The 20,142-nt window shown below is 65.3% G+C and overlaps 4 protein-coding genes across 4 annotated transcripts; 2 read left to right on the top strand and 2 right to left on the bottom strand.

Annotated features, from left to right (window-relative positions):
• Positions 1 to 143: 143 nt before the first annotated feature.
• Positions 144 to 3,686, top strand: DRC2 (dynein regulatory complex subunit 2). Its single transcript, XM_079329298.1, has 9 exons — positions 144 to 173; positions 432 to 553; positions 1,327 to 1,494; positions 1,566 to 1,735; positions 1,889 to 2,027; positions 2,107 to 2,304; positions 2,711 to 2,929; positions 3,018 to 3,170; positions 3,289 to 3,686. The coding sequence occupies exons 2-9, from the start codon at positions 434 to 436 to the stop codon at positions 3,511 to 3,513; spliced, it is 1,392 nt and encodes a 463-aa protein (XP_079185424.1). The 5' UTR covers positions 144 to 173; positions 432 to 433; the 3' UTR covers positions 3,514 to 3,686.
• Positions 3,687 to 3,841: 155 nt separating this feature from the next.
• FKBP11 (FKBP prolyl isomerase 11) lies at positions 3,842 to 5,917 on the bottom strand. The gene is made up of 6 exons (XM_079329299.1): positions 5,751 to 5,917; positions 5,242 to 5,307; positions 4,459 to 4,546; positions 4,336 to 4,369; positions 4,174 to 4,244; positions 3,842 to 4,081 (listed from the first exon to the last, which is right to left on the bottom strand). The coding sequence occupies exons 1-6, from the start codon at positions 5,865 to 5,867 to the stop codon at positions 3,864 to 3,866; spliced, it is 594 nt and encodes a 197-aa protein (XP_079185425.1). The 5' UTR covers positions 5,868 to 5,917; the 3' UTR covers positions 3,842 to 3,863.
• A 1,565-nt stretch (positions 5,918 to 7,482) lies between these two features.
• On the bottom strand, positions 7,483 to 10,412 carry ARF3 (ARF GTPase 3). Its single transcript, XM_079329289.1, has 5 exons — positions 10,275 to 10,412; positions 9,312 to 9,491; positions 9,091 to 9,201; positions 8,881 to 9,005; positions 7,483 to 8,473 (listed from the first exon to the last, which is right to left on the bottom strand). The coding sequence occupies exons 2-5, from the start codon at positions 9,457 to 9,459 to the stop codon at positions 8,312 to 8,314; spliced, it is 546 nt and encodes a 181-aa protein (XP_079185415.1). The 5' UTR covers positions 9,460 to 9,491; positions 10,275 to 10,412; the 3' UTR covers positions 7,483 to 8,311.
• A 2,610-nt stretch (positions 10,413 to 13,022) lies between these two features.
• On the top strand, positions 13,023 to 14,957 carry WNT1 (Wnt family member 1; the record flags this gene model as incomplete). Its single annotated transcript, XM_079329293.1, has 4 exons — positions 13,023 to 13,254; positions 13,532 to 13,785; positions 13,971 to 14,236; positions 14,469 to 14,957. The coding sequence occupies exons 1-4, from the start codon at positions 13,154 to 13,156 to the stop codon at positions 14,955 to 14,957; spliced, it is 1,110 nt and encodes a 369-aa protein (XP_079185419.1). The 5' UTR covers positions 13,023 to 13,153.
• Between the last annotated feature and the right edge of the window lie 5,185 nt (positions 14,958 to 20,142).

Below are 20,142 nucleotides of genomic sequence, written 5' to 3'. Positions count from 1 at the left end.
CGCCAGGGGGCGCCCGCGCGGGTCAGGGCGGAAGTGCCGCCGAGGCTCCGCCCCCTGAGCAGAAGCGGCCGTTGCTAGGAGACCGGAGGGACGCGGGAGCGGGGCCGGCACCGGGACCGGTACCGGAGCGGGACCCCAAAGGGGGGTGGGAGACCCTAAAAGCGGAGGTGGGGGTGGGCACGGGGCGGTGCGCGCTGGAGGAGCTGGGGAGGGAGACGGGGTGAGCCTAGGAGGGCTCTGGAGGTGGGGATGGGCAGCGGGAAATGGGCCTGGGGGGGGGGCCTGGGGAGGGAAATGGGGGTGGGCACAAAGTTATGGGATCTGGGGGTACCCTTAGTGCGGGGAGCTGGAGGTGGGCAGGGGGAACGGACCTTGGGGAGGGGTCACCAGGCAGCCCCCCCTGACCCATCCCACTGTGTCCCCTTCTCCAGCCATGGCGGGGCCCCGTTCAATGGCGGCTCCCACGGCCGAGCTGCTGCTGCAGCAGAAACAAGCGCTGGCTGAGGAGGAGGCGGCCAAAGCCAAGCGGGAACTGCTCACTCGCTTCCTGCAGGTCTGGGACCCCGCTGCAGCCTCCCCCAGTTGCCTCCAAACTCCACCCCCTAAGCCCCCAAACCACTTTTACCCCAGAAAATGCCCCTCTCTTCTCCACCAGAGCTGGGGCTGCCCCTGTTCTGCTGCACCCCTGGTACCAGGGACAGCCCCAACCCCACCCCTGCCCCTTGTTATAAATGAGAAACAAAAGTCTTGATATTTAACAAAATTGAGGTTGCTTTATTTTATATAGACAGAGCAAGCAGCACTGGGGAGGCAGAGGGGTCACAGCCCACTCCGTGCTCCACCAAACCTTGATTTGCAGCATGGTTTCCTTGTAGTCATCAATAATTGTTATTTTTTTGCTGTCATAGTTCTGCCAGGCAAGCAGTGGTGGTCCATGGGATGACATGAGTCTCCAGGCAATTTATCAGGTCCCATAGATAACCATCTGGTCTTGGTAGATGAGGAAAAGGAAAAAATCAGGAAGTCTGGTCTTAGGGATAGGCTGCAATTGATTACACCAAGGCAAGAAACCTGATTTTGCAGGATCTGTTGGGCTGTGTGAAAGTCTTGTTTTGCAAGCTGTCATTAGATACAACTTATTTAAAAACATAATATTCATAACAAGAGGATTTAAAACAAAATTACTGAATCATCTATTTTCCTTCCTTTAGTGCTTCCTTTCATGCCTACATATCCTGGTTTATACAACCCCCGATACTTTTATGATTAACACGAATCTTTTATCAATTCTCACACCCTTTCCCACCTGCCCTGGTCTCTCCACAGGACAAGTTGTCCCGTGAGGAGCAGAGCAGCACGTGGGGTCTCCACAAGGTCCACACGCTCTGGCGCTCGGCCCAGCGCCGGGCCAAGGACCAGGAGCTGCGCCAGGACATCGAGATCCTCTCTCAGACCTTCTCACGGGTCATGGACTGCAAGGATGGCATCATTGAGGTGACTGCAGGGCTTGGGGAGGGTGGGGGAGGATGCCAGGGGACACACATGACCTGCTAAAAACTCCCCAGACGCTGGTCAGGGACCTGAAGGAAGCAGAGGAGCAGCAGAGCCGAGCCCTGAGCAGCCACCTGCACCTCGTGGACCAACTGCTGCACCTCCAGCGCTGCCGCCTGGGCTACCTGGAGGAGGGGTTTAATGCCCAGGTGGATGTCCTGAAGGCTGAGTTTGAGGCTGAGAGGTGTGGAATTTTGTTGGGGAGAAGGGGAATGGGGCAGCAGTGGCACCTGTGGGCTCTCCTGGGATGGAGTTGAGCCTCCCCTTACCCCACTGGGACCCCTGCAGTGTCTCTGTCAGGGAGGAAACCCCTTTGTCCTGCCATGTGTCCCTGCAGGAGGATCATTCTGGAGCAACAGGACTGGGAAAGCAGCTGCCTGAGGGACATGGCACTGACCTCAGAGCAGAATCACACCAGGAACGAGCACGAGGCCTTGCTGAACTTCCAGAGCGCCCGGGACGACATCAAAAACCAGGCAGGGGGCACAAAGGGAGCATCAAGGGGCTTTTAGGGCTGGCAAGGGAGGTTTGGGGGTGTAACCTGTGTGTCCCCAGTGCTGGCAGGACCAGCAGTACAGCTGGCAGCAGCTGGGGGCCAGGCTGGAGGGGCTGTGGGACCAGATCCAGAAGGCCCGGAGGAGCTACACCCAGGCCACGGAGAGGAAGAAGGTGGAGTTGGAGGAGCTGAAGAAGAAGTGTGAGAAGAGTTCCCGTGAGATTGAAGCACAGGCAGAGAAGCTGCAGAAGCTCCAGGTTTTGGCAGGGTGCTGGGTGGGGCTGGGAGTGGGGTCACCTGCATTCCCCATGCACTTTCAATGGAATTGTTGAGTTTGGAAAAGCCTCTGAGACTCAATAAATCCAGCCCAGCACTGGTAAGGAGGTGACAACAGGCTGGGCTAAGCAGGGGCTTCCCAAGAGTTTGTGGAGCAGCACCTGAGCCATGTAATCATGGAATTATTGAGGTTGGAAAAGTCTCTAAGACCATCAGGTCCAACCATTTTCTCAGCACTGCCAAGGCCACCACTAAACCATGTCCCCAGGGGCCACATCCACGAGCACTTCCAGTGCCTCCACCACTGCCCTGAACAGCCCATTCTAATACTGGGCCACCCTTTCCAAGAAGGAATTTTCCCCAATGCCCCACCTGCTGTTTCACCAGGACATGGTTACAGCCATCAAGGGCCAGATGGCAGCTCACCTGCAGGAGAGTGAGAAGCAGTGCCAGCACTTACGGGATGACAAGGACCTCGCCCTCCAGAAGCTCCAGAAACTCCGGGCTCAGGTCAACCAGGCTGGGGCCAGAGCTCACACCCACCTGGTCACCCTCACCTGCCAGTGCAGTGCCACCCTCAAGGCACTGCAGCAGCTGGTGGAGAAGGTGAGTTGGGCAGTGCTGAGTGGGGATGTCCCTGTCTCCAGTGTCCTGCTGTCCCTTCCCACCTGACCTTCCTGGTGTCCCCCCCCAGGCCCAGCGTATCCTGCGCCTGGCTGAGATGTGCCGCAGGCTGGAGAAGGAAGAGGAGAAGGTGCTGCCCTTCTACTCCTCCTCACTGGCTGAGTGGGAGCAGCAGAAAGTCCTGAGGGTGATGGAGGAGATCCCTGATGAGCCCCTGGCAGAGGTGAGGAGGCTCTGTCACAGTCCACAGGGAATGAGGGCTGTGATTCAGCTTTGGGGATCACCCAGCTGGTGCTTAGGCAGCCTGGAGACCCCAAACTCTCCCCACTGCTTCCCCCCAGGCCATTATGGACTATGTGGGGCTGGAGAGGTTCTGGCAGCGGTTCAACAAGGTGAAGCTGGAGGAGAAGGCACTGGAGAAAGCACGGGATGCCCTGGCAAACAGGAACCAGGACCTGCGTGGGCTGCTCCAGCAGTACCTGGCAGGGGCTGCAACCAAGGAGAAGGTGCTCAAAGACCCCTACCCCATCCTCACCATCAAGAGAAAGCTGCATCCCCAAAAATGAGCCCCACATTGTGGGGGAGCCACACTCAGGGATATTGGGCATGGTGCACCCCAAGGGAGGTGTCAACCACTGGGACCCCATTCCTGGCTCCACCAGGGACCTGCCTGGTGTTTGGGGACTCCAGGGACTGTCACTGCTTGGATCTGCCTTAAAAGAGCAAAACTGCCTGAAAATGTGCTCCAGGGTCTTATTTCTGGGATTCATTGACTCTGTCACCTCCTGCTCAGGTCTGACATGATCCATCAAGGCCCTGGAGCAGGCAGGGACCTGACAGGTGCACAGCCCCTTCCCACTGCTCTATGCCCATCACTGTCTCAGGAAGACCAGCTGCAAATGCAGAGGGAGAGGTTTTATTTCTTTTTGGCTTTGTTCCTCTTCTCCTCCTTCTGCTTTTTCTTGGAGAGCTTGGGGCTGCTGGCCTTGCGGTACAGGTGGAACCCAATGAGCCCCAGCAGTGCTGGCACCAGCCCCAGGCACAGCAGTGGCACCACCTCGTTCACCACCTTCTGCCAGTAACTGGCCCGGGACAAACCCACCAGCTCCACCTCGAACCGCAGCACAGCGTCACCTGCAAGGAGAGCACAGCCTGAGCAGGGACCCCACAGAGACCCCACAGGGACCCCACAGAGACCCCACAGGGACCCTGAGGGCTGCACTCACCTGGGATGGTGGGGGGGGATCCCCGCTTGCCATAGGCTAAGTGAGGGGGAATGATGGCTCTGCGCTTCTCCCTGCCACAGTGAGAGTGTTGGTGCCACAAATCATGGTGGGGACACTGCAGGGGGGACACTGCCCACCCCTGTGTCCCCCATCCACACTTACCCCACACACATGTCCAGCAGACTCTGCTCCAGACCTGTAACAGAGTGGGATGAGAGTGAGTGGGGTTGGTTGGGATTACCCTGGTTACCCCCCTACCCTGCTCCCCCTGAGCCCCTCACTCACCAGGAATGACTTGGTGCTTGCCCAGCTCCACCTGGAGGGGGTCCCGGCTCAGTGAGGAGTCGATGATCCGGCCATCCTCCAGGCTGCCCTGTGGGGAGCATGGTCACAGTCACTGCCACTGTCACCCCTGGGGACACAGCCCTGGCACTTCCTCTGTGTGGCTGCCAAAGTGTCCCCAGTGCTGTTCTTGTGCTGACCCCAGTCCCTGTGACCTCTCTGTGCCATCCCTGTGCTGATCCCAGTCCCTGTGACCCCCTGTGCTGACCCCAGTCCCTGTGACCCCTCTGTGCCATCCCTGTGCTGATCCCAGTCCCTGTGACCCCCTGTGCTGATCCCAGTCCCTGTGACCCCTCTGTGCCATCCCTGTGCTGATCCCAGTCCCAGTACACTCCGTGTCACTCTGGGACACCCTCACTGCTCCCAGTGCCAGCCATGCTGGCATTGTCCCATGCCAGCCCCAGTGTCATTCCAGTGCCACTCCAGGTGCCATCCAGAGCCCATCCTGAAGCTGTCCCCATGCCACTCTCAGTGGCATCACAGCACCATCCCCTTGTCCCGCCCCGTGCCGTCCTCATGCCCCGGTGCCACCCCTACTCTCACTCCGGTTCCACCACGGTACCGTCCCATTGCCCACCCCGGTACCGCCCTATTGCACACCCCAGTACCACCCCCGGTACCGCCCCGGTGCCGGCCGAGGTCCCCCCGCCTGTGCCGGTGCCGGTGGCCCCCGCCCCGCCCGCCGGAGCGCAGTGCTGACGTGTTCCTCCCGCCGCCCGCCCGCACCGTGTAGTGGATGTGCACCGTGTCCCCCGGCGCCGACAGCTCCGTGCAGCCCTCGGGAGGGGGCACCTGCAACGGGGAGGTCACGGGGAGCCGGGACGGGGCCCCCTCGCCTCGGGGTCCACGCACCCCCCGTGCCCACCGGTCCCCCCAGCGCTCCGAGAGCCCAACTCCCACCTTGGCTCCCCGTCCCCGGTGCGCCGCGTTCCTCCGCCGCAGCCCGGTCTTCCCGGTGTCCTCCCATCGCAGCCCGACCCTCCCGGTGCCCCGTGGCTTCCCCCCAGCGCAGCCCGGGCCTCCCGGTGCCTCTTCCCGCCGACCCGTGCCCAGGCCGGGCTCCCCGGTGCCCCCCGAGCAGCACCATCCCGCCGGTGCCCCGTGTCCCGCCGGTGCCGCCGCTCCCTGCCGGTCCCGCCCCGGTCTCAGCTCGTTGCCCAAGGGGCCCGCGTGGCTCCTCGGTGCCCGGTATCTCCCGCGCAGCCCCGGTTCCCCCGTTTCCCCCCCGGGCTCACGATCGTTTCCAGCCGTAGCTCCCGGGTGCCGGTTTCGGTTTCGCTCTCGGCGGCGAGGGAGAGCGGCGGCGGCGGCAGCAGCAGTGCCAGGAACAGCAGCGCGGCGGGGAACGGCATGGCTGGGCTGGCGGCGGAGGAACGGGGACCGGCACCGGGACCGCCCCCCACCTCGGGCCCCGCCCCGGGGACCGCCCCCACACCGAGACCGGCCCCGGGACGGGCGCCCGCAGCTTCTCCGGGCCCCCAGCGAGTTGGGGCACAGAAGGATGCTCAGGACCGGCCGCTGTCTCTGTGCCCGGTGCCACGCGGTGCCTGCGCTCCGTGGGCACCCCGGCGGGCACCGGGGTCCGCCCCTGCCCGGGGACCGTCCCGACGGCTTCGGCCCGCACCGAGCGGTCAGAGCGGGGGTCAAGGCGGAGGGTCTGGGCTGGGGTCCGGGCCGGGGAACGCGTCCCAGGCGCCGGTCGGGTGCAGCCCCGGTGTCCTGGCGCCGCCAGTGCCAGCAGGCGGCAGCACAGCCCGGGGAAACCGGCACACACCGGGGGCCAGGACCCCTCCCCGGGTCCAGAACCCTCCTCCAGCACCCGGCGGGTGCAGGTCATCCCTTCTCCCGGCGCTTCCCCAGCTCTTCCCCAGCAGGACAAGGGAAACAGAGCCCCGAGCCCGGGCTGGGGGACCAGCGGGCCGGCCGGAGCCCGGAACCTGCCCCGGAAACCCATCCCCGTGCCTGGGGATGTGCAGCCCCTGGGACAGAGCTGAGAACACAGGGAATCCCCCCGGTGTGGCGGGGTCACACCGGCACACGGAGAGCAGCCTGGACCTCCCGCCCCGCGTGTGCGGGGATGGCCTCACTGGTGTCACCGGACCCGGTGCAGCTCCACGATGGTGACGCCGGGTGCAGCTCCCGGACGACGGCATCGGCACGCCGGCCCCACCGGCGCACCCACATACCAGCCTCGGTTGCCGAGAGGTGGGGAAGCCGGGCTGGCGGCTGGGCCCGGGGCGCTAATGGGATTAGGGGCGCCGGGTCAGCCCTCGCCACACAAAGCCGTCGGTCCAGCCGGTGGGAACGCGTCGGTGCCGGCTCTGCTGCTCCCACCCACCGGGGAGCCCCGGTCATCTGCACTGCAGCTCCCAGAGCCTCGGTCATCCCCACTTTGGTTCCCCAGTATCATGTCCATGGACCCCGGCCCACTGTGGGGCACCGGTCACCCTGTACTGGAGCTCCTCCATGTCATCTCCACAGTCCCCAGCTCACTGGGGAGCCTCTGCAGCTCTCACCCACCAGGGAGCCCCCACCACAGCCCCCTGGTATCACCAACATGGCCAACAGTCCCCCAGACACCAATGCAGAGGGGACACGGGGATGGGATGGCAGCCATGGCCCCAAATATGATTCAATCTCCCTTAACTTATGCTGGGGGGTGACACGGGGCAGGGATGGTGGAGGGGGGGGGGCCAAGTCCCACTCGCGCCCATCCCAGCACTGGCACCGTCCCCACGCCCCAGCTGGGATTAGCACTAATGGGATTTACCATTTCATCCAATATTCCCCTAAAGATGAGCCTGGGAAGGGAGGGGGGGGAGCCCTCACCCCCTGCCAGCCCCACCTCGCCCCCCCTGCCCCGTTAAGCTCTTTCTAATTAAAGCCAGCCCGGGGCTGTCCATCACTGTCCCCTCCGCGGGACCCCCACACTGGGGGGGCTGCGGAAGAAGAGACGAGGGGCAGCACTACATAAAACATGTTTAATATCCAAGGGGGGGGTCAGGGGAGGTCACCCACCGTCTCAGGCGCAGGGGGCTTGGGGGGGGGGGGGGGCTGAGAACACACGTCCCTGGACAGGGCAGAGCCGCAGCGACACGTCACACCAAGCACAGACCAGGGGTATAAATACGGTGCTGGGGAGGAGGGGGCACAGTACAGGGTGGGGGGGGGGACACTGTCTGTCCGTGAGGGGCAGGGACATACAATCACTATGCTGGCATGGGGCGGGGGGCAGGTGGCCAGGGAGAGGAGGGGGGGCATGGCCAGGGGGACCCCAGGGGTCTTGGCAGCCCTGTGCCCCCTCCTCTGCAATGGTCACACTGCGGGGAGGAGACCTGCCTCGAAGTGACATGGGGGGGCCGGGGACGTGTGGGATGCCCGGGGGGGGCACACGGGGCCGGGAGGGGGTGCTGGGAGGGAGAGGGAAGTGTATAGTCCCAAATCCCCTCCATGGCCCTGCTGCCCCCACATTTGGTCCAGAGGAAGGCGAGGGGTACAGGGACATGCATGGGGATGGGGTGTCCCCGGCTCCCCCAGGCAGGGCAGTGCCGAGGTGGCCCCCCCAGCCCCCATCCCACCCTCCCGGGGCTCTGCCCCTGCCCCCCCGGGCGTTATATAGAGCTCTAATTCCACGCACGCACACACGAGATCCGAGGGGAACCAGGGGGACCCCAAAAAAGGCGAAAAACCCCACAGCAACCGGTGCCAGAAGAAAGCAAAACCCAACCGGGGCAGGGAGGGGGCGGCCGGGGGGGGGGCCCTGGCACGGCCCAGGGGGGCACAAGGGGACCCCCCCTCACTTCTTGTTCTTGAGCTGATTGGCGAGCCAGTCGAGGCCCTCGTAGAGCCCATCCCCGCTGGTGGCACAGGTGGCCTGGATGTACCAGTTACGGTGGCGCAGGGAGTGCAGCCCCAGCTTGTCCGTGATCTCTGCTGCGTTCATGGCATTGGGCAGGTCCTGGAGCAGACAAGGGGAGGTCACACAAGGGAGGTCACACAAGGGAGGTCACACAAGGGCTCGATGCTGCAGGAATGGATAAAACCCCTCCACGGGGGCTGGCACCAGGCCTGATGCCATAGGTGCAGCTCTGACACAGTGGATAGCCCTGATGCTACAGAGAGGAGCAGGAATTTGCCATGGGGGTGTGAGACACCAGCCTTGGCACCACAGGGATAACCAGAGGGCTGTTAAAGACCAGCCTTGGTGATGCCATGGGGATGGGGCCACCTGTGATGCCACAGGGGAGGCCATGGTTCTGTCACACAGCCTCTTTGACACCAGCCTTGGTGCCACAGGAAGCTCTCCACTGACAGCCTGGGGATGTCTCAGCCCCCCCACAGGGCCCTCCCCACCCCCAGACCCACCTGCTTGTTGGCAAAGACGAGGAGGACGGCGTCCCGCAGCTCATCCTCCGCCAGCATCCGCATCAGCTCCTCCCGCGCCTCGTTCACCCGCTCCCGGTCGTTGCTGTCCACCACGAAGATCAGCCCTGGGGAGAGCAGCAGGCACTGATGGGGGTCTCTGCTGCCACCCCGCTCCCCAAATCCCCTCATGGTGTCCCCTGAGACACCTACCCTGGGTGTTTTGGAAGTAATGCCTCCAGAGGGGCCGGATCTTATCCTGCCCACCCACATCCCACACGGTGAAGCTGATGTTCTTGTACTCCACTGTCTCGACGTTGAACCCTGCGGGGAGCGACAGCGGAGGGAAACTGAGGCACGGGGAGCTGCCAGCCCCTTCAAAGGAGCCCTGATGGGGAGCAGTGTCTGCTCAGTGCCCCCCCAACCCCACCCACCGATGGTGGGGATGGTGGTGACGATCTCCCCCAGTTTGAGCTTGTAGAGGATGGTGGTCTTCCCAGCAGCGTCCAGCCCCACCATCAGGATCCGCATCTCCTTCTTCCCAATCAGGCTCTTCAGCAGGTTCCCGAAGATGTTGCCCATGGTGACGGCGGCGCTGGCTCCGAGGCCGGATCCTGCGGGGGCATGGGGCAGGCTGGGGGAGGCCCTGAAATCTGCAGGGGTGGAGCTGAGGGGTCCCCCGTGCTTGGGGAGGGGGACTGCAGAGATGGGGGATCCTTATGTCCTGAGGGGATGCAGGGTTTAGGGATCCCAGGCAAGGGGTTGGGGAGGGGGCCGTGCACTATATGGGGGTGTCTCTGTGTGCAGCTCCATACAGGGGGATGCAAAGATGAGGATCCTGAGCGCCCCCCGCTGCACCCTGCAAAATGATAGCCCAGGGCGCTGCACTGGGGGAAACTGAGGCAGGGCTGTCCCCCTCCTCGAGGGGTCCTGTCCCCCCACGGACCAACCCCTCCTCTGCACGATGCCCCCATCACCGCAGCCTCGCCGGAGAAGGAGGCCCCCATCGCCCCCCCCCCGGACCGCAGCGCGCTCCTTCCCCCCCCAGCGTGTGCAGCCCCCGTGCCCCCGAGACCCCCGAATTCACCGCTCCCCCTCTTCACCACCCCCCATCGCAGCGCGCCCCCAAACCGCCGCCTCTCCACCCCGCACTGCGCCGCCCCCCCCCTTGCGCATCGCCCCCCGCCCCCGCCGCACCGCACCGCACCGCATCCCCCCCCCACCCCCGGTACGACCCCCCAACCCGCCGGGGCTGCGCGTCCCCGCCGCTCCGGGCACACCGGCACGCTCTGCAGCCCCCCCCGCGCCGCTGCGGTGCCGAGCCCCCCGGGTACCCCCCGCACACCCCACGGCGATGCCCGCGCCCCGCATCCCCCGAGCGGCGCGGCCCCCCGCACCTGGTGCCGGTGCCGGTGCCGGTTCCGCCCCCGCCGCCGCTGACTCTGCACCGCTCCCGCCGCCGGAAGCGGAGGCCCCGATCGCGCCGATCTCGCGAGAGCGCCCGGTGCCCCCCCCCGCCGCCCCGCACCGCTTCCCGCAACCTCCCCCCCCCCGAGACCGGGGGCGCGCGCGGGGAGCGGGGGGTGCGATCGCGAGAGCCACGAGGCGTTGCCATGGCAACGGCTGCAGCAGTGCGGGGGGGGCGCTCTGAGGGGGGGTCCCCGTTTGCGTGTGTCCCCCCCCTCCCCCGGCCCTGACATGAGCCCGTTACACCGGGACCCGCACCGGGACCCGCACCGAGACCCGCACCGCGGGAGCAGAGTCCCATCCGAAGGGGAGCGGCACCGGCGGGGCGCGATGGGGATATGGGGAGAGAGGGGTCCCCGGTCTCCCTCCCGCCAGGAGCACCGGGGAGTCAGAGTCACGACTGGGGGGTGGTCCCTATGCTTCAGGGGGCACGGGGACCCCAACACCGTCACGGGGTACAGGCTGAGCACCCCCGCACCATGCCGATATCGTCGGTACCGAGGCTGTCCCAGTGCCCGCAGGCAGGGCAGGGGCCGGGAACGGGAGCGGGGGTGCTTCCCACGTCTGTCTGTCCCCGCTGCCCGCATGTCCGTCCCTGCTCGGTGACACAGGACAGGACGAATGCCCTCCGCTCCCGGGAAGGTACCGGCGGCCACTCCGGGCAGCCCCGACGGCTGCGGGACCCATTCCAGCGGCACCCCAGGACTGGGGGGATCCCGAGCATCGGGCGGCCGGGCCGCCGTGGGTTGCAGCAGAGAGGATGGGGAGAACGGGGGCTCGGGGCAGTGGGCAGGGAGTGCGAGGGCCGGAGGGTCCCGAGATGGAGCGGGGGAGGGCGAGGGCCGTGGTTGCGCCCCACCGCTGGTGGCACAGCCCCGGGCAGGGCCCTCCCAGCCGCGCCCCGGGGCCTCCCCGCGGCCGCTGACCTCAGCCCCGGGAGCCCCGACGGGGCGGAGGCCCGAGGGCGTGGACACGGCCCGGCCCGGCCGGGAACCGGGGCGGGGGAGGCGGGAGCGCCGTGCTGGAGCAGACCCCGGGTCGGCCCTGGGCTCCTCCCGGGCCGGGGGAAGGGGTGCGGGTGGGTGCCGGTGCGAGCCCCCCACCTCCGCCGTCGTCCCGGGCTTTGTCCGTCCTTGAATTAAACTGGTGAGCGGCGGCCCGGGGCCGTGACGGGCGAGCGGGGCTAATCCGGCCCCGCATGACTGGTCCGGGGAAACCGCGGCTGGGGGATTACCCCCCCCGGTTCCCGCCCCAACGGGGGACTCAGCTCAGGGCCCCCGGCCCGTCGAGCCCCGCACTGGGGGCTTCACACTCAGCCACAACCGGCCCGGGCGGGGGATGAGGGGGACAGTCTTGTCCCAGCCGAGACCGGGCCAGCACCAGCCCTGAGTGCCCGCGTTCAGGCCGTGGGCACCTCAGGCCGCCCCCAGCCAGCGTCCGAGCACCCCCTGCCCTTCCTTCCACCCCCTTCTACCCCTCAATCCCACCCCCCCCCCCCCGGTCCATCCCTACCTCCGACACCGGTACCGGCCCAGACTGGGCGATCCGGGGCCGTGCCGCGCCCACGCGGGTTTTAGACACCGTGGGTGTCCACGGGCACGTTCACGGGGGTCCGGGGTGCCGCCGGGACAGCCCGGGACAACCCGGGCTCGAGCTGCTGGAGGAGGCTGTAGCTGAGTCCCGCCGGGCACGGACTAGGACGGGAGAGGGTTCCGTGGGCTCCGCAGGGGCGCCCACGCAGCCTCGACGGTCCACGTCCCTGGGGGCTGCACGTCCTGTCCCCCGGAAAGTCGGTGGCCCCAGGACGGTGTCCCCGGGCTTTCCCGGGATTGTGGTCCCCGTGCGCCCGGGGCTGTCCCGGGAAATCCTGTCACTCCTACCCTGTGCACCCCGGGCTGTCCCGGGACATCCCAGGCTATCCCCGTTCCCCGCTCCCTCCGTGCGCCCGGAGCCGTCCCAGGTTATTCCGGGACCAGCACCTCCTTGTGCCGGGAGCTGTCGCGGGCCGTGCCGGGCTTCCCCCGCCGGTGCCGGTGCCGGTGCCGGTGCGGGCAGAACGTGTGCGCGGGACGGCGGGGAAGGCGGGGGGCGGCAGCCGGGAGCTCTGGGCACGGGGCCGGGGCGCAGCCACCCGCCGGGCTAATCCGGGCCGTGACGGACAGCCCCGGCGCCGCCGCTCCCGCCGCCCCGTAAGAGATGCCGCAGCTCCGCCGCTCCCCATTGTTAGGGCGAGGACGCGGGGAGGCCCCGCGCGGCGGGACCGGCCCACGGGGACCCTCCGCGCCGCCCCTATAAGAGGGAAGGGGCTGGAAGATGCTCCCGGGTGCTGAGCGCTGTGCACCCGCCGAGCCGAGCCGAGTCCAGCCGTGCCGGCTCCCCGGGGAGCTGCCGGTACCGACCAGCGGCACCGGGTACCGCGCACGGACCGCCGAGAACCAGGACCGGTACCGACACCGGGAACCGCGCACAGAGTGCCGAGAACCGGGCACAGAGCACCGGGTCCCCGGCACCGGCGCCGCGAACGGAGCGCCCGACGCCGCGCTCCAGGGCCCGGTCAGTGCGCGCTGGGCACCGCACCCCCGACGCCGCGCCCCGGCCACCGACTGCAGCCCGGTGGCGGTGGCGGTGCCGGCCCGCCCGCCCGCCCGGCGCTCTCCGCGTCCCCCCGCGGCCGTCCTCATCTCGGAGCCGCCCCGCGCGTCCGGAAACACGCGTGGATGTAGCGGCCGGGCCGGGGGCTCTGCGGCACCATAAATACCGGGACGGCCGCTCGCCCGCGCACTTTGCCGGGGCTCCCGGGGCCGGAGCCATGCGCGCCGCCGCGCTGGGGCTGGCGCTCCGGGCACTCTGGGCTCTGGCCCTCTCCTCCCTCTCCAACACGCTGGCAGTGAACAACAGCGGGCGGTGGTGGTGAGTCGGACAGCGCCGGCACCGGCACCGGTACCGGCACCGGGGTGGTGAGGCGGGAGGGCGGGGCTGGCACAGGCACAGCAGAGACTGCCCTGTACCCGGGGACGGGGCGTGTGGGGGGACACAGGGCTGCGAGCCCCGTTTGGGATCTCTACAGGGGTACCAGGGAGGAAGATGCTGCAGTCACATCGAGTAGCCTGCAGGGAGGGAGGCTGAGGCGAGGAGGGAGGTGCTGGGGACCCCCCGCTAGTGGTCACCATCCCCACCTGTGCCACAGGGGCATCATCAACGTGGCCTCGTCCACCAACCTGCTGACAGACTCCAAGAACGTGCAGCTGGTGCTGGACCCCAGCCTGCAGCTGCTGAGCCGAAAGCAGCGCAAGCTGATCCGGCAGAACCCCGGCATCCTGCACAGCGTCAGCTCCGGCCTCCAGACAGCCATCAAGGAGTGCAAGTGGCAGTTCCGAAACCGCCGCTGGAACTGTCCCACCTCCCAGGGCCCCAACATCTTCGGCAAAATTGTCAACCGGGGTGAGGCTGGGGGTCAGCACGGGGGTCCCCAGACCTTCTCTATGCACCCCCGAGTTGGGATGCTCATCAAAACGCCCCTGGTTTGCCGTGGGGCATCACCACCCCATCGTGATGGAGGGTTGGGGGTGCTGGTGGGTGCCCCCTCCCCATCCCAGCAGCATCCTGAGGCCCCGCTCCCTCCACAGGCTGCCGGGAGACAGCATTCATCTTTGCCATTACCAGTGCTGGTGTGACACACTCGGTGGCCCGGTCGTGCTCGGAGGGGTCCATCGAGTCCTGCACCTGTGACTACCGGCGCCGTGGCCCTGGGGGGCCTGACTGGCACTGGGGGGGCTGCAGTGACAACATCGACTTCGGTCGCCTTTTTGGGAGGGAGTTTGTGGACTCCAGTGAGAAGGGCCGAGACCTGCGTTTCCTCATGAACCTGCACAACAACGAGGCCGGGCGCATGGTGAGGGCACTGGGAGAATGGTGAGGGCACTGGGGGCTGTGGGCATCCCTGGTGTGGGCACGGAGACAAGCATGACCACCAAGATCTCCAGCCTGTTCCCACATGCATGCTGGGAACAGTCAGAGATGGGTTTCACACTTGTCTTTGGGAAAAGTGATGTCTGAGCATGATGGGATAGTAGAAACGAGGGGTGTAGGAGCACGGTGATCCTAAATTCTCCCCTTTTTTCCAGACGGTCTTCTCAGAGATGCGCCAGGAGTGCAAGTGCCACGGCATGTCCGGCTCCTGCACCGTCCGCACCTGCTGGATGCGGCTGCCCACCTTCCGTGCCGTGGGTGATGTCCTGAAGGATCGCTTCGACGGCGCCTCCCGCGTCATCTACGGCAACAAGGGCAGCAACCGGGCATCGCGGGTGGAGCTGCATCACCTGGAACCCGAGAACCCGGCTCACAAGCCTCCCTCTCCCCATGACCTCGTCTATTTCGAGAAATCCCCCAATTTCTGCACCTACAGCGGGAAGACGGGCACGGCAGGCACGGCCGGGAGGTTCTGCAACAGCTCCTCGCCGGGGCTGGACGGGTGCGAGTTACTGTGCTGCGGGCGCGGGTACCGCACACGCACCCAGCGCGTCACCGAGCGCTGCAACTGCACCTTCCATTGGTGCTGCCACGTCAGCTGCCTCAACTGCACCAACACCCAGGTGCTGCACGAGTGCCTGTGACCCTCCCCGGGATCGCCCTGCCCAGCCCCGGAGGGGGTCTGCGCCACCCACCCCCCATGAAGGGTGCCCGGCTGGATTGAAGGCACCCATGGGTGGTGGGTATGGATGTGTCCTAGGGACCCCATCCCGCCATGGGTGGGCTCAGTGCCACGCACCTTCCCGGCCACACCCCGGCTCCACGGGGTCCCTTCTTGCTGTAAATAAAATATTTATTGTGGACGGTTTGGTGCCACTCCCCCACCTTGCTTTGCTGGCCCCAGGCCCTGTTTTTTATAATTAAAGATAATAATAATAATAATTAATAATAATGATGCTTTGTTACAGGTGTCATTGATAGCCTTTAGAGAAGAATAAAGAATATATTTTTATCAGTCCTGCCCCGATTTGTGTTTGGGGGAGCTGTGGGAAGGAGGGGCTGAGCTGTGGGGGGACACAAACCTATCCCAAACTGTGGGATGTGCTGCCAATGTCCATCTGTCCATCCATCACTTCTCCATCCCTCCACCTCCCCATTTCACGTCCATCAGCCCCTCCGGCTGCTGTCTGTCCATCTTCCTCCTCCTTCCCTGCACTCTCTGCCATTCCCTCCCCGCAGACCCCCTTCTTCCTCCCGCTGTGCCCGTCTCCATCCCAGCCATTCCTGCCGCCGCTCCCGGTCCATCCCCGCGGCTGCGGCGCCCATCACCATGGCACCTTGACTGCAGCATCTCCGATGCTGGAATTTGCCGGGGCGGTGGGGCTGGTGCCGCCGAGGCCGGGCGTTGGGAGCGGCCCCGGGAGGTACAAGACGACAGACAGGGAATGAGCATCGTCCATCACCGCTCCCGGCCGGGGCTGACGGCTCCCCTTGGCTCTGGGGGAAAAGCAGGGCCGGGGAGGGCACTGAGGTTACCAGGGCAGGGGCCAGAGGGGACAGAAGTGGCCACTGGCCCCACAAACAGCCCCACATGCATGCGTGGGGTCTGAGCATAACAAGAGAAAGGCTGTGGCAAAGGTGGGGTGCAGCTCCGTAGTTGGCAAGTGTTCTGCTGGCATTGCTGTACTCCTGGGATGGGCATCCGCTGGAATGGGCATCCCACCAGAACGGGCACCCTCTCGGGATTGCCCTCCCACTGGAGTGGGCATCCCACCAGGATGGGAATTGATCATGCAGGATATGCCCTGAGGTGGGTTTTTCCCTGTGATAAGCATCCCAAAGGGGTGGGCATTCCCCCAGAATGGGCAGCCCCGGGAAGGGCATCCTTCTGGGACAGGTGTCCCACCAAGGTGGGCATCCCCCTGTGATGGGCACCCCCGGGGTGGGCACAGAGTCCACACATCCCCCCTGCAGCATGACTTCACACTTGGGGACATCAAAACCTCCCTCTCTGTGTCTGGGGGACCCCCAGCCTGGTGCCCACCTGTCCCAGGGGTCCCCAGAGCCCGGGCTCTCCCCCAGAGCCGGGAACCTCTCGGGGCCCCTGAGGCTCTGCCGCATCAAAGGCTGCGGGATGACGCTGCCACCACCCGAAATATCCCGCGGAGCCGATAGTGGAAAAGTTGATGTTTAGACTCAGAGGAGGGGGGGAAAAACACCCTGGGGGCCCCCGCTGCCCGCGCCAAGGTCAAAACACAGCCCAGCGTGGAGAATAAAATACCAAAACGCAAGGAAAACGCCTGGAAAGGAACACAGCCCGAAATAACCCTCCGAGCATCTCCCGCCTGCCGGGTTATCTGCCTGCTAAATTCTGCTCCTGCTTCAGCATGAAAATAGCCTGTTTTCCTGCGGTAGGAGTCAGGAATATAGATAATGACATTCTTATAAGTCACCTCTGTTACTCAGCTTTTCCTGCGTGTCCTGCTGGGCACCTAGGGCAGCTGCGACCCCCGGCTGGGCAGGGGCACCCTGGGCACGGGGCACAGACCTCCCCGGCTTGGACAAATATTCCTGGGAGCTGGAAATAGCTGCTGTGGGCCAGCGCAGGGACAGGGAGAGGGCGGTGCCATCCTGCACCAGCCTGTCACATCTGGGAAGCCGAGTAACAGCTGGATGGTGGCCACAAGTTGGGTCTGATGAGGGCTGGGATAATCCCGTTCAGGGATGGGGTGCAGGGGGGGCTCTGCCTGGGGGTGTGGGACAGAAAGACCGGATAACACAGGACAGAGGGGCAGGGGTGCTTCCAGGACAGAGGAAAGGTGTCATTCCCAGAAATGGGACACTGGGACTGGACAGTACCAGAGATGTGAGACAGAAAGACAGGACAGTGACCAGTGGTGCAGGACAGAGGGACAGAGCCATGCTCAGGGATGCAGGATAGTGGGATGGTGACATTCCCCAAAGTGCAGGACAGAAAGACAGGACAGTGCTCGAAGCTTCTGGACAGAGGGACAGGATGGCACAGACAGATGCAGGACAGAGCCATGCCTAGAGATGTGGGACAGAGGGTCGGTGTCATTCCCAGAATCTAGACAGAGAGACAGGACAATGCCCAGAGTTGTAGGACACAGGAATTGTGCCATTCCCACAGGTGCAGGACAGGACAGCACAGTGCCCCTAAGATTGGGGCAGGAGGACAGTGTCATTCCCGGAAATACAGAAGCAGAGGACAATACCCAGAGGTGCAAGGCAGACAGACAAAGCTGTGCCCACCTGCCCATACCTTCAGGTGACCCTATTCCACCTGCGGAACCCACCCCACCCCATCCCCGGTCACCATCGCCAGCGGCACAGCCCCGTCCCGGCTCCCCTCGCCTCCGGTCGATGCGGACCCGCGTCCCGCCAGCTCCCGGCTTGTCCGGCCGCCCCCTCCCATCCGCCGCATTCCTCCGGCGCGGGGCCAACGCGCCCAGCAACGGTGGCAGCGCTGGCCTCTAATCCCCGGGCATGCCAGCCCCGGGGGGACCGTCGCCGTCACCCACTCCCTGATAGGTGACCAATGCCCGAGACGAACAATTAGGGACAAAGCGGAGCCGCCGGGGGCTAACGCCGGCCTTCACGGGTGCCTTGTGCGGCATTCGGCGGGTTTAATGAATTGTCCATCAATCCTTTCAGCTCCGCTCGCCCGGGCTGGATTAATCTGAGAAGCCGCAGTGGGGAAGGAGCCGCTAAGCCTGTATTTATTACTCTGCCATTGTAACTAATTGAGGTAATTATCTGTGACTCCAACCCCGCGCAACAATGCCGCATTCACCGGACCCTTCCCACCGGCTCCTCGCGCGGCCTGGGAGAGCCGGGACCGCGGGCTGGGATGCGGGGACACGGTGGGGACGGTGGGATGGGCATGGCCAGGAGCGTGGCGTGGCTGGCACCGGGTGTATCCAGGTGACACCGCGCTGTGGGGACGCGGACAGTACTGCTGGCACAAGTGGGTTGTGGCATGGCCGGTGCCAGCTGCACGTGCGGGTCACGGCTCTGCGGGGACACTGCCAACAGCAGCACGTACATGGATACAGATGCCTGGGGACACCACTGCCACCAGTGACACACGATCACAGCCCTCTGGGGACACCGCCAGCGCTGGCACATACATGGACATGGCTTCTTTGGGACATTGCCAACATTAGTGACACATGAGAGCCACGGCCAGTTACCACCAGTGACACACACGGGTCGCCGCTGTCTGGGGACAGCACCGGCATCAGCACATACATGGGCACAGGTCTCGGGCGACATCACCGCCACAAGTGACACACAAGGGTCGCAGCTCTCAGACACCACCAGCACCCATGACACATGAGGGAACACAGCCAGAGCTGGCACATCCACCGACACAGCCCGCTGGGGACACCACCGTCACCGGTGACACACGAGGGTCACGGCTCCCTGGGGACGTCGCCAGCTCCGGTGACACACAGGACCCTCAGACAGCGCGGGTACGGATGTCACACGTAGCTGACGGTTCTTTGGGGACACCGGTACCGCTCCCCCCGCCAGGACCTCCGATGCCCCCCCGGTGCGATCGGTCACCGGCTGCGCGGCGACATCTGGCGGCCACGGGCGACAACGCGTCCCTATCCGGGGGCTCCGGTACCGGGCGGGACCCCCTGGCCCCACGCGCGGGCACCCCTATGGGCTGAGCCCCCCGGCCCCGGGGGTACCCCAGGTTGTGACGGGTTTCGGGGGCCGGCGGGTGCCCCGGGGGTGCCAGGGGAAGGCGCTGGCGCCGGCGCAGCCCGAATTAGAAGGTGATTTTCCCGGCGGGGAGCGGGTTTGGCCAGGAGCTGATCCCACGGGAAGGGCAGCGCCGCTGCCCCCGCGTCTGGGACACCCCGCGCCACGCCGGGCACCGCGCCGAGCCGAGGCGTGACGTGCTGTGCTGGGCTGTGCCAGGCTGTGCTAAGCCATGCCAGGCTACACCAGCCTGTGCCAAGCCGTGCCGTGTTGCAAAGAGCCGTTCCGGGCTGTTCCGGGCTTTGTGAAGCTGTTCTGGCCATGCCGTGCTGAGTTGTGTCAAGCTAAGCCATGCCAGGCTATATCAGGCTGTGCTAAGGTGTGCCAAATCGTGCCCAGCCATGATGAGCTATGCCAAACAGGCTGTGCCGAGTGTTCTGGGCTTTGCCGAGCTATGCTGAGCCGTGCTGAGCCGTGCTGAGCCATGTCAGGTGGTATCAGGCTGTGCCAAGCTCTGCCAGCCTGCAGTGAGCTGTTCTGGGCTGCTCTGGGCTTTTTTGAGCTGTGCGGTGCCATGTAAAACCATGCCAAGGCTATAGAATTGTGCCTGGCTCTTCTGGGCTTTGCCAAGCCGTGCCAAGCTGACCTGTGCCAAGCTGTGCCAGACTATGCCAAAATGTGCTGGGTCACACCAAGCCACGTTCCAAACCGTGCCAGGCTGTGGTAACGTAACAGCCTGTGACAAGGCATGTAGATCATGCCACACTTTGCCAATCATGCTGTGCCATGCCAGGCCATGCCTGGCCGTGCCAGGTGCCACCGTACCAGGTGCAGGACCACGGCTGTGCCATGCTGGGCTGCAGTTGCCACTGTGACTCAGGCCACCAGACCCAGGTGTAGGACATCGATGGCATCCTGGCCACGTGCCAGGACAGGGGACACATGGGGTGACGTGGCCCTGAGGGTGCCCCCCCAGCCTCCCGGGTGGCCTTGCCGCGGCAGCTGCCCCGTGCCTTGACCTCCGGGCCGGTGTCACCGCGATAATGACAGGGTCGCGCAGGGGGGCGGGGGAGGAGCCGGTTTTAAATAACGTGC

Source organism: Erithacus rubecula, assembly GCF_903797595.1.
Source record: "Erithacus rubecula genome assembly, chromosome: 31".
NCBI lineage: Eukaryota > Metazoa > Chordata > Aves > Passeriformes > Muscicapidae > Erithacus > Erithacus rubecula.
Note: the sequence above shows the minus strand (reverse complement) of the source record. Positions and strands in the feature narration are given on the sequence as shown.

Coding starts and splice junctions, on each gene's coding strand:
- ARF3 (XM_079329289.1), bottom strand. CDS start 9,459: ATGGGCAACATCTTCGGGAACCTGCTGAAGAGCCTGATTGGGAAGAAG. Junction 9,202..9,311: donor CACCACCATCCCCACCATCG/GTGGGTGGGGTT, acceptor CGCTCCCCGCAG/GGTTCAACGTCGAGACAGTG. Junction 9,006..9,090: donor TTACTTCCAAAACACCCAGG/GTAGGTGTCTCA, acceptor TGCTCTCCCCAG/GGCTGATCTTCGTGGTGGAC.
- FKBP11 (XM_079329299.1), bottom strand. CDS start 5,867: ATGCCGTTCCCCGCCGCGCTGCTGTTCCTGGCACTGCTGCTGCCGCCG. Junction 4,245..4,335: donor CTGCTGGACATGTGTGTGGG/GTAAGTGTGGAT, acceptor TCACTGTGGCAG/GGAGAAGCGCAGAGCCATCA. Junction 4,082..4,173: donor ATCCCCCCCCACCATCCCAG/GTGAGTGCAGCC, acceptor CTCTCCTTGCAG/GTGACGCTGTGCTGCGGTTC.
- DRC2 (XM_079329298.1), top strand. CDS start 434: ATGGCGGGGCCCCGTTCAATGGCGGCTCCCACGGCCGAGCTGCTGCTG. Junction 1,495..1,565: donor GCAAGGATGGCATCATTGAG/GTGACTGCAGGG, acceptor AAAACTCCCCAG/ACGCTGGTCAGGGACCTGAA. Junction 3,171..3,288: donor CTGATGAGCCCCTGGCAGAG/GTGAGGAGGCTC, acceptor GCTTCCCCCCAG/GCCATTATGGACTATGTGGG.